This window comes from Emys orbicularis, chromosome 9 (assembly GCF_028017835.1).
Source record: "Emys orbicularis isolate rEmyOrb1 chromosome 9, rEmyOrb1.hap1, whole genome shotgun sequence".
Taxonomy (NCBI): domain Eukaryota; kingdom Metazoa; phylum Chordata; order Testudines; family Emydidae; genus Emys; species Emys orbicularis.
In genome coordinates, this window is record NC_088691.1 from 98,401,434 (window position 1) to 98,414,210 (window position 12,777).

A 12,777-nucleotide genomic window follows, 5' to 3' on the forward strand; every position below is an offset into this window, starting at 1 on the left:
GCAGTGAGGGGAGATTCTGTATTAAAGATAAAATCCTTCATTCAGGAAAGAGATATAAAGAGAATGGATCCTAAACCAGGTAGCCACTGTCATCATATTGAGTTTATTTTACTATTGTCTCCTTTACAGTCTAATATTATTTTTGATGTTACTAAGAGCTAGTTGGTATAGCTGATATAAGGAAGGTGTGGATTTGGGATTGCAAAGGGATCTCTGATGTTCACAGTTGACTCTGGAAGTACTACTTGTAATGCTTCCACTCAGTTTTTAGTCTTTAAAGTGGGAGGTCTGTGGATTTAAAATAGCAAATATTAATTCTTCGCAATTATCTACATACCGGATTCTGTAAAGTCACTATTTTCAAGTAGGTAGTATTAACCCTTTTGAGTCATGGTAAAGCATTGACTCCTTATTAAACCACTATTGTATTGCACAGAAACTAAAGGCAAAATTGATTTTAAGCTCATTAGAAATCAAATATTTTCATCTTAAGTAGATTTTTTTTTTTTATTTTAGCCTGTTTTGTTTTTCCAAAATCCCCCCTTTGCATCGCAGTCACTGCTTTTTTATATGTTTTATAGGCAGTTCAGAAATACATGGTGCATTATACATTAAAGATTGCACAGACAGAGCATAGGATTCTGGCATTGAGGGAGACAAAGATAGTTTTATGCACCTTTTATATGACCCTTCTTCCCAAATTCTGGTGCCAACTGTTTCATCCCACAAGTGCAAACCTGTGCAGCCTCTTGGCTATTCCCTCTTTGTGTCAGCTTGTAACATTCTTCAGTGATCTCCAGCCATTATGCCGGCTAGGGATTATTAGAGCGCAATTACACCCTGACTACTTCCCCAATACGCACCCTCTGCCAGGGGCTAAGGAGGCCATAGCTCTGCATCATCTGGATATTCCCTCAGCTGATTGGTGAAGTCAACTTTATGGCCCCAGAATACTGCAGGGAGCAGGTTCTGCTTCCTACAGTATGTATTAAGGGAAGAATCAATTCTGTATATAAAAATCAAGATTATAGAATGTGAAGTTGGCTCGCCACTGATCCAAAATTAGGGGTTATATGAATCTACTGCTAATAAAAGACCTGTTTCCGGAGCGACTATGAAACAAAAATATAGGTACATATGCCTCCATGAGTGTAGTGAGAAAAGGGACATGTATCATGCATGAATAAGTAATAATGGAGCTCTTTCATGTGTGATCAGATAGAAATTATTGGAAAACATTATATACTATTAGAGACCATTTTCTGCTAACTTTGAGCCAATTGTAAGTAGAAATCTCAGATCTTAATCTCTTTCATGAGACTTTTTAAAGCCCCGCTCCTGTGATTTACTGAGGCACCTTCTGAGAGGTTCTCTGTCCTCAACTCCTGCTTACTTCTGTTAATTTCTATATCTAAAGTGAGCAGCATAAATTTGTAAATATTTGAACGTCCTGTTGGAAATTTTTAGAGCCTCAGAATAACTGATACATATCGTCCAGTCAGGAGGTACGCTTCTGTATATAATTCATCTCATTGCATTGCATCTGTGATGTTAAGTGACCAATACAGTTTAATGTGTCTTCCCCCCCCCCGAATTAGTGTAACTGCTAAACAAATAGTTTAATTTGAGTTATGTAGGTAGCTTCCCCCTCCTCACCCCCACATCACCACCCTCAGTAGATTTGTATACCCTATTAGAAGGGAGATAAGCACAAATGAATTCAAATTATTCTCTCTCCAGTTTTTCTGTAGTGCTAAATATTTGGAATTTTATGTGTGCTGCAGTGGAAAAATACTCAGATGAAGTGTAGTATGAAGGAACTTGTTAATAGGTGATTTGTAATAAAAACATCTTCCTAAACTCTGTGTAACCTCTCTCAGTTTATTCTAATATGTTTTACATGTACTAATAAACTTTGTTGTATTCATTCATAGTTATACTAACATTCAACTTTTCCTTATTCTTGCGTGAATATGACTGATGGTTCTTAATGTTAATTCTGTGTTTAAATTTAAATAAAAATCTGTAGACAACCTTCCCCCCCCCAAAAAAAAGTGAGAGGTTAGTTCAACTCCGTATCATAAGCTTTAATAATGGCATTCCCAAATTCCAATCCATATCCTGTATTTTGTAAAGGGAGGCTTATCTGGCATCATAAATGGTAACCTGGGATAAAATTTCAGAACTATGTAAATAAGACAAGAAGGGTAGCTAGAAAAATTTACCTCTGACTTTTTTGCTTATGATTTAATGTCAGCTTAAAATAGTAATAGTGAGTCTATGGCTAGTCATGGAACCTGACTTCCTTCAGAAAACTGCGTTCTGCAGTTCTTTTTGAATTGTTAAAACTATTATTTTTAGGCAGGTTGCCACATCCACAGTCTCACTTATTCTAAAGCCTTTTTCTATTATTATTATTATTGGGGGGGGGGGGCGCTAGTATATTTTGAATGGGGATAGATCTTGAGCTAGTGTAAATTGTCATAGTTCCATTAACGTCAATGGGGCTATGACAATTTATACTAACTGGCGATCTGCCCCTGTAAGTGTATTACAGGTAGAGCACTATAGCAGATGATTTGCCAGCCAGGTTACTTACGACAGTAGTGGGACCTGGACATATTTTTATTTGCTGGGTGCTTGTGTGGGATCAATGTTAAACAATCGCCATTTGTTCATTTATTTGTTCAAACCTTGGCCGCACCAAAAAGCATCTAAATCTCCATCTGTATGATTCACATGGAGAAAGCAAATGCTTTTCTTAATAAGATATCATAATGATTTTCCTATAAAATAGAAACATATTCTATTAACACTATTGAAATTTAAAAACTAACCTTCTTTAAGCATTGTCTGTGATAGCAGGACACTTTTGTCACAAGAATCCACAAATACTAATTCTCTCTTTTTTCACTCCAGCTTACTGAGACGGGCTCAGGTATCAACTGCTTGGACTCCATGTGCTGCTTCTCCGATGGGGAAACAGCATGCGCATCTGTTAGAAGAACGTTGGAACGACTAATGGGAAGATGTAGTCCAACCCGGGTCAACAGGTGTGGAATTTCTCTCAATAGCCTTTGCTGCAGACGATTCTCCTATAAACTGGAACCTGATGAGCCTGCAGCTATAGATGTCTAGCAAACCAGTTGCAGGTTTTGCGTAATTAACAGGAAATGCTGTTCTTGATAGTGCTTTTTGATCCTAAAAGATCCGTTTCTTGCTTACTGGGAGTGCTTTTGTTAGAAAAAGGAAGAAAACGGTTTTTCAAGAAACAGAACTCTTCAAACTTTGTTTGGTCTTTCTAGTATGAGATCTTGTGTTGTGTATATATGGTATTTTCTCTGGGTTTGTACATCCTTCTGTTTAGAAAAACAAACCTCACTGTGCTGATTGTTTTCCTGATCCAGCTTTTTGCCTTCACAAATCAAGCGTTATTTGTCACGTCAAAAGGCTTTTCCTTTGATACTTAATGTATGTCCTCCAAATAGTCATGGATTAGCTTGTTACTTCTAAAGATATACAAAAGGGTCGCATTTCCCCCAGACAATAACTCTATCATTAAAAGGAAAGTCTTTAGACTTTTCATCCATTGGTGGTTACTAAATTTAAATATTTTTTGTAATATAACTTTTATACTCTATTTCTAGAAACCAGCTAATTTACAAAACAAAGCCTTCAAATTAACTTAGTTTGAAGGATTTTTCTGTTTGTATCAAAAATGTCAGTAAAATCACGAGTGCCATTCAAAAATATGTGCTAAATATCTTCTTGAATTACATACACTAAAACGCACATTGGTGGAAGAAAAACATAAGAATAATCAAAAATATTTGTCACAGGTAATGCTGACATCTTACAACAAACATAGCTGTGAAAGAAATTTAGAAAGTGATTTTGAGATCTACTGAAGTGAACACTTTCACATCTCCCCGTTTCAAACAAACTCAGAGAACTAGGTAACAAATTTGGGGGTAAAAATAAAAAACCTTTTGTATATCTTAGTCTGTCTTTTGCTGAATGATATCATAGTACTCCATTATTCAAAAGCCAAACCTGGAAAAAAATTGCACTTGTCACATTTACCTGGGGTTTCCTTTAATATGTGAACTGTCTCTTTTTAAGTTAAAGGATGTGATATCATTCATACAAAATAAAATCTTGTATGGGTAATTTATACTGACATGCATTGTCAGTTCTGATTTTACCTTTAGGTGTTGACTTGGTATGTGGTATAGTTCAGTTTTAAAATTCTTGTGTTAACACATTGTCTGTGATTCTAATCATCTTCTTTATTCTGGCTTGCTTATGAAATTTTGTTAGTTATTTCCATAAATCTAGGGTATAATTATGCAAAAATATCCTATTCTGTATAAGAAGGAACTGTTTATGATCAAGTAAATTTTTTTAATCAAAACTCTTGCTGTATAGTAAGCAGGCATGATGTGTAAAATAAACAGTTGAATAGAATTTTTAAACTACAAGATGAGCATTTAATTGGTCTAAAACCAACATTTCTGTAGTGGTTGCTTTAGCTATATTTTCACTTATTGCTATCTTCTGTAACAAATGAAAACGCTGCGCTGCAAATTAGAAACTTTTATTTTCCACGCTGCTTTCTTTGTTCTAATGTCACCTAATAAGTGATGCTGCTTTTGGCCAAAAATTGTTTATTGTGCAGGATCTCATAAAGGTAGGTATAATTATTTTTTCATTCTGCTAGGCATCTAGATTTTATTTTACAATTTCCTCCCTCCTTCGGTGGGATCTACTAATAATAAAAATAAAATATCATATTTGACAGAATATAAAGCACTTTTTCAATATTGTGCTATTTCTCAGGTTACTTGTCTGTTACCGCTTGTCATCTTTTTTTCCTAATGACTGTACCGTCTAACTGAATAATTTTAAAGCCTAAAAAAGAGTTGTTGAAGCATTAGAATTAACATTGCTTTAAACAAATGAATATGCAAAACAATCTAGGTGCTAGTCAAAGGGCTTTAGAAGTTCCATTGTTGCTGCTGCAGCTCCAATTTTTATATTGAAATGGCTCTTCACAACCCTTTCAGTTTCACTTCATGAAATTAACTAGAAAAGAATCTGTTTGCTTCATTTATTTATTACATTTTTGTTTTGAGTGATTCCAGCTCCTTCCCTTCAGCATTTCTATTTAAAATCTAGCCTAAAAGTGGTAGGAGGATATATTTACATTCTTCCCCTCACTTCCCTTGCAATACGTGAAAGTTGCTGAATACTTTTGTTGAACATACTAATTATGTAAGTCACATAAAACAGTTACCTGAAGGTACAATGAAGTACTTTTAATCCCAAAATATATTTATTTCTCAGGGTTAAGCTTAGATCAGGCTTGGATACAAATACAATTTAGATTTTACTAAATAGCTATTGTCTTTTAGAAGATGCATGCAATCTCAGATGTAATAGACTATTGTGTAATGTTACTGCTGGTGTGAACCAACTGTTCTATTCCATCCCAGAGGCAGCTGCATATCATTGATGAATTAAGTGATACCTGTATATATGTAGTTTGTAAAAATGCTTTGTAATCCTTTGTAATGAAAAACACTTTTTTCCAATTTTGTTGATATAGATAGCTTGTGTTTATATACAATATGTGCACCTAATATTCAGTCAAATATGATAATGGGATATGAAATTATTATGCTATCAAATTTTGGGTGGGAGCCATTTCTTTTGATCTCAAGGTGTACAAATGCTTGGAGTAGAGGGCAACCAGCATAGAGTACTGCAGATTTATTGTTTTTTAAAATATAATCAAAATACATTTTTCATTGTTTCATTCATTTAAAATAAAATTGAAATATTGCATGTTTCTTGCAAATTAGTAAAATGCATTTCTGTCTGTCTCTCTCTCTTCCATTAAACTAAACTGTCTGTCTACTCATCAGCCAATAGAATATTAAAAATGCTGGATCACATATAAGTTCTTATGGTAGAACCCATTACTGAATGATCTGGACCTGTCATTAGCCAATACACCTGTCAAGATACATGTGTGTACTATTTTTGGAGAAATAGCAGATTTCTGACAGAGGTGGGCTTTGGAGCATAAATTGTTTCTACTTTGTGGCCCCCTTCCTTCCCACCCTTTATTTCCAACTTTTAGTCTAATATGTTGACTTTAGCAATCCTGCCAAAGCAGTGGCCTATATACTGGATTTATTAATCTAGGAAAATAACTTACTTTTAGGTGAAAAACGTTGATAGATTATATCAGAATCAAAAAGCAATGATAGTTTGGATATTTTTTTCTCTTGTCATACATTTTCGTTTAAATCTAGAACAGCCAATAGTAAAATACAGTAACTCCTCACTTAAAGTCGTCCCGGTTAAAGTTGTTTCATTGTTACGTTACATGGGGGGTCGCGAGCTGTCAGCCTCCACCCCAAACCCTGCTTTGCCTCCAGCATTTATAAGGATGTTAAATATATAAAAAAATGTTTTTAATTTATATGGGGGGGGAAGGTCACACTCAGAGGCTTGCTATGTGAAAGGGGTCACCAGTACAAAAATTTGAGAACCACTGATTTAGCAGCAAGGCATTCCCTGGGAAATATCCCACTCTCTTCCACCCGCTAACTTCACCACCTCAACCAAGCTTCACAATCATCATAGCTGTGAACAGTATTAAATTGTTTGTTTAAAACGTATTTGTGTGTGTGTGTGTATAGAGAGAGAGAGAGTTTTTTGTCTGGTGAAAAACATTTCCCTGGAACCTAACTTCGCCCCCCCCACCCCCTTTACATCAATTCTTATTGGGAAATTGGATTTGCTTAACATCGTTTCTCTTAAAGTCGCATTTTTCAGGAACATAACTACAACGTTAAGTGAGGAGTTACTGTATATCTTAATGTCTATAGTTAAACTATTAGATGAAACTTGTTCTAAGTTAAGTAGCTCACTGCATCAGTATTAAAATATATAAATAAAACCCCAATATATTAGCATACTGCAATTAGCTATTTGTGTACTGAGAGGATTTGTTAGAATGATCTTACTATGCCAAAAATAAATGTAGTATTCACCGTGCCTGATTTACATATATAATATTGAAGTTGCCTCAAAAAGCCTAGAAGCCCCATATAATTTCAATTGATAGCAGGTTAAATATCTTTTTAGTCATGTTATAGTGAATTTTAAAAATAAATACTGTCTGTTCAGAAAATTCATGAAATAGTTGTTGCAGCATATTTTTGAGGGTTTGAATGAATTGCAGGTGTCAGGGTGGAATTAACTGACTACAGTTTTAAAGAAAGGAGTAATTTGCTTTATGCTCTTAGACCTTTTTTCCTCTCACCTAGAATTATAGGTTCCTAGTCAGCCAAACTTTTCTTTTATTGTTACTGTAGATCATGGAGCTCATCGGATCCCTACTATACCAACGACAGAAGCATCTTGACTCTCTCCACAATGGACTCACCCACTTGTTAACAAGGACATTTGTTAGTGCCTGGTGGAAGCCATATGGTGCTTGCATATTGATAATAGGTTATGCATGAGTTCAGTGCTGTACTGTCTGTCCTAGAAAATGTGCTAGCACAACAAAAACATCTAAATACAAACCTTGTGGTCTATCTTGTAGCATAGCAAAACATACATGTGAAGGATAATCTCTTCCACTACATTTTCTAATCTTATAACCAAATTATTAAATATTTGAATGCTTTTTCTGTGCCCATTTCCTCTTTGTGCTTCATACTAACAGGTTGGAAGCCTGTGTTTGACATTTTATTTGAGATCTCAAGGTGAGGGAATGACCAAATTTTTCTGCTCCCAAGTAATCGATTTGAGGGTACTAACTTATTTTTAAGTCTGGTTTTGTAAATTAAGCTGATTTTTTTTCCCTTGGGGGGTGGGGAGAGAGAGAGATTTTTTTATTCTAAATTTATATTGAAGCTTCTTGTTATGCTAACCTCTTAGTCTACAAATAAACAAAACTCTTGTTTCTTCCATGGGCAAGTCAATTCATTAATATATCACTTTTAAAAAAAACTCTGCTAATGGATTAGCTGTTAAGAGATTGAAATACCATCCACATATTTGTATTGGTGTACAAATGTAAAATATGACATAGCCTTTTCCAAGTGGTGACAAAAGCATAGCATTGTGTACCCTTCAGGTATAATAAGCATCTCCTGTTCTTTACAGGTAATATTTAAGAGCCAGTCATTCTCCTCCATAACCATTATATCCTACATGTTTTAATAACTATTATTGATCCTAACATGGAAAAATAGGGGGAAAACATGTTGACTGGATTGTGCAGTTCTCACTAGCATAAGTGTTGAAAATTTAAATGATTTAATCCTTTTACCATTGTTGGGGGGGGTTGCATGTTTTATTTTTATATATTTATATTCATACTGTACTTTGAAGATTTAAGCATTATCTTCATATATCTGAAGGATCTGACACATTGATGACAATGGTTTGATATACATGTATCTCAATAAAAACAAAGTGCACAGATGCTACTTTGCACAGAATTATAAATTTTGCAGCTACATTTTCTGCTATAAATGTGTCTGAGTTCTTGGGGCTGGGTAGGAGTGTGTGTGTGTGTGTGTGTGACACACACACACACACACACACACACACACACAATCACCACCACTACTACTACTACTACTTAGCAGGAGGACTGAATCTACTGGCCATAGAGAGATACAAATAGGATGTTGCTAGACAGCCTTTTGCCACCCCGGCTTCTGGGATGGTGGAGAGTGCTGCAGCCCGTGGACACTGATTGGGGACTCCATGTTTTAAATCAGTGGTTCTCAACCAGGGGTTCACGAACCATTTCAGGGGGGCCGAGGAGCTCCGAGGCTGAACCTTGGTGCCCCAAACCCCAGCACTGAAGCCGGGAGGACGCGGGGCTGAAGCTACCCTTCAAGTCCCTGAAGCCAGTCAAACTTTCCCCCCGCCCCCAAGCCAGGAGCAGTGGGGGGCTGAAGCCTGGAGCCCCAGCGTGCCCTCTGCTCAAGCTCGGAGCCGCACTGGGAGCCCCCCTGCCTGTACACAGCCCTTAGCTACCCCCTCCCAGCATCCTGAGCGGTTTTCAAACTTTTTGAACTGATTCCCCCTTTGAGTTATATTTTTTGGTTGTGTTCCCCCACAGCCCAGACAGGCTGGGTGGCCTCCTGAGTGAGTCGGGGTTGGAGGTGGCACTGGACCCTGCTGTGTGGAGCTGGCTCGAGCCCTGCCACCCCTTGTCTCTTCCCCCCCCCCCAAAAAAATAGAAGTAAAACTATGCCTATGCCCAAGGGTCCCCCACTGGCCCAGAGCCCTGTGCTCCCAACCGCACTGGACCCTGGTGTTTTTATAACGTGCTGAGGGGGGCCTCAGCAAGAAAAAGGTTGAGAACCCCTGTTTTAAATCAGCCTCTAGCTACTAAGTCCCATAAATAAAATTTCTGCCCCCCTCCCCCCCCCGAAAAGGAGAAGGAGGTGGTGGAAAGCTGCATCTATATTGGCAAAACTCAGACCTGTAATTATCTACCAGTGGTGGCAATGGTGAATGCTGTAGCGTAGGTAGTGTAGACAAGGTGTGTAGGCAGGCCTGCTGACAGGAGGGGCCATCGCCCGGGCGGGCCGCAGGGCGGTACTGGTGGTGGCGAAGGTAGCCGGGCAGGCATGTGGAAGCGTTGGCCATGCCAGAAGAGCGCAGCCGGCAGCTCGCTGGGCACCAGCCAGCGCAGGCACAGCACCGCCCAAATGTCAGGCGGACCGTGTCCGCGGCTTGTGTGTGCGTGCACCAGCCGCCACACGTGGTCCAGCTCCACACCAATGTGGCAACATCACGCCGGGCCTGGGGACCCATTGACTGTTCTGCCCTAGGGCCCGGAATTGCTGTCGGCAGGCCTGTGTGTAAGGTAGACAACACAATGGTCTAAGTGCCTGCCCCTGTCTACACTACAGCTTCCATTATGCTATCACCTGTAGAGCTGCATTAGCGGTGAATTACATGACTGATATCTTTTTCATAGTATGGACAAAGCCTTAGAAGTCTTCTACACTATGGGGCATGGGCTGCTGCTGCAAGAGAGATTGGTCTCCATTATCCTACTTCTCCCAAGCTTTCCTGGATTTTGTGAACTGTAGAGGATGGAAGTGTTAAGATGTCTCCACTGCTGTTCTCCTTTTCTCTTCTCAGATTTTTGGGTCATCCTCACTGCTAACACCTCCAGTGCCTACCTCTGCTGCTGTTCATGGCTTTCCCAGCACTGCATCAGTTTGGTTCACATCTTGAATCTTCATTTTTGCTACAATAAGAACTAGAAACTTAACTTTTTACAAATGAAAGTTTAAATTCTTGAGCAACTGGTGGATTTATCAATCTTTCAATTGTATACATATACTTGGAAGTCTGAGTTAAATACTAGCACAGGTTTTCTCTGGTTTCTGTTCCTGAGACAAAAAAGTTTTTATGCCATCGTTATCTGTGAAATAATTGTAGGCCCCATTTTCTAAACAACTTCTCATCAGATATCTGTTGTTTGCAACTGTTATCTTTGTGTTTTAAGCCATTATGCTTCACTTCTCAAAAGTAGCCGTTGTCTGTCAACGTCATTCATTCCTTAGCCAGCCCTCAATGGTTTTCAGTGTTGCCATATAGTTTTTCATTAGTTCTTGTGATTAGTATGTCATGTTTTGAAATCTAAATTATGGCAAATGGTTTATTTTTTTTTAAAAAAAAGGGGAATGCTTTGAAAAATAACCCTGCTCCAAGCATTTATAACAATTCCATACCACACATATATAATGTTTTGACTTTTGTGGTATGAATAAAAGGTTGAATACTTTTGTGCCAAACAAGCAAAATCTAAGGTTACTGAAGAAATAAGCTCTTCCTGAATTGTTTAAATACATAAGAATTTATCTGTTTACCACAGGTACACTTCTCTATTTGGAGAAAAACTTTATCAGTAATGTTTATTTCTCATTAATGGGAATACATAGTTGGTTTGCATAGAATACAGAATGTTTATCTAATGAATGCTTAGGAGGAAAAACAACAATATTTTGTAATGTAGCACAAATAATGTAGAATTGGTTTTACTCAAGAAAGGTTGGTTTTGTATACACCTCTCACTGTTACAGTATATGCAATATGCCAGTTCTAGATTTGCTAGTATGTGGAATTTTACACAAAGCAAAGTTAACCAAGTATGTCATCTTCAGTTATCCAACAGTAACTATTGATCTTTCTGATTGAGAACATGAGGGGAAAAGAATGTATAGTATAGAGTATATATATATACTCTTGAAATCCACAAAATGAAGGCACATGCAAAGGATTCCTTATGGAGTTTCCTTTTACTGCAATAAAGGCTACTCCAAACATTCTTAACTCACAGTAACACATGACATTATATACATTCTTATTTTACTGTGCCGGATGTTTGATAACATGGATGAAAGAGAGCACTTTGTCCAGAGCCACCTTTTAAAACTAGATTGAATTCTCAGTGGATCTTAATACCTGGTATGGGGGAAAAGTCAGTTTTTCAAGAGCATATATTGTTTCACACAACATTTGGTGTCTAAAGCATACCGTGTAGAGACTGGGAACTGGAAATTACAATCGGATAAAACTGTTCTGTGTGTGAAAAGTCTCATTTCTAGTACTAGAAATCTCGCATCATAAAGCTATTGGTAAACAAGAATAGTTTATAGAATTTTTGATTGACAAACTTTCGTTTAAGATTAGGCTTTATGTACTCCAATTGTATTTGTGACGTGCAGCATTCAGAAGTACTTACCATGTATGCTACCAAAATCATGTGTTCAAGAGAATCCTCTATCTTGCTATATTAGTTTCTCATTTTACAATATACAATAGTAATGTGGCTATTTAACAGAGGTTAACCCATAGTAACTGTAATTGTTACTGCATTATCGTATGATCATCATGGTTTCTAATGGAGTTACATTACTAGAGCTGGGTAAACCATTCATAATGAAGAAGTTGACTAAGTTATCTCTTTTTCTGTTCACAAATTATCTACAGACAGACATTTTACAGATTAGTGTTTTATGCAAACATTTCAGTCTACTGCTGGTTTGCAAATTCCTTGCTTCTGCTATTTGCTTTCTAAGGTGTGTGATTTATCACCTCAGTCACATATATCTGGTTTCTTCTCCCTATTTTGGGTTACTTAACTTGTATGAAAGGGGTAGGGGAAATTGGAGATTTTGCTATGGCTGTGTGAAAACTTCTGCAACTGATCTTCTCACAAACACATTCACAAAAATATTTGCAAGTCTTTTTGTTTTCCACGGAAACATTCCTGCAGCTAAATATCATTCATACAGATTGCAAAGGCAGTCAAATGAAAAATACACCCCAGGTGTTATCCACATTAATCCATGGTTTTCACTAGAATGTTCTCCATCGCTTTCTTGAAATATTCATCTAGCTCTAGCTATTACCACAGTATAATGCAAGTGGTTTTGCAGTAATTGTAGACAATTGTCATTACTGTAGTTATGACTTTTTGTTTCCAGTATGTATAAATGCATGGAACTTAAATAAAGTCTGACAGGCTTGGGGCAAAAAGGCATCTGATTATATAGTACAAAAAGGTATATGAGAGCACCCTAAAAATATTGCTAATTACAACACAGTGTGAATTGTTTAAAAGACACATTTAAATGTGTCTAAACATGATCTAATGTAATAGAAATATCATTCTTTATAGTCAACATTTTTAAAGGAAATTGTTTCGTATGTCAAAGG

At 37.2% G+C, this 12,777-nt stretch overlaps 1 protein-coding gene across 1 annotated transcript in view; it reads left to right on the plus strand.

Moving 5' to 3' along the window:
• ATP11B (ATPase phospholipid transporting 11B (putative)) overlaps positions 1-8,498 on the plus strand; it is an 82,551-nt gene extending 74,053 nt beyond the window's left edge. The window contains exons 29-30 of the mRNA XM_065411433.1: positions 2,920-3,053; positions 7,389-8,498. Of these exons, the coding sequence (XP_065267505.1) occupies positions 2,920-3,053; positions 7,389-7,470 (216 nt within the window). The 3' untranslated portion in view covers positions 7,471-8,498. The remainder of the gene's footprint in view (positions 1-2,919; positions 3,054-7,388) is intronic.
• The last annotated feature ends 4,279 nt before the right edge of the window (positions 8,499-12,777 follow it).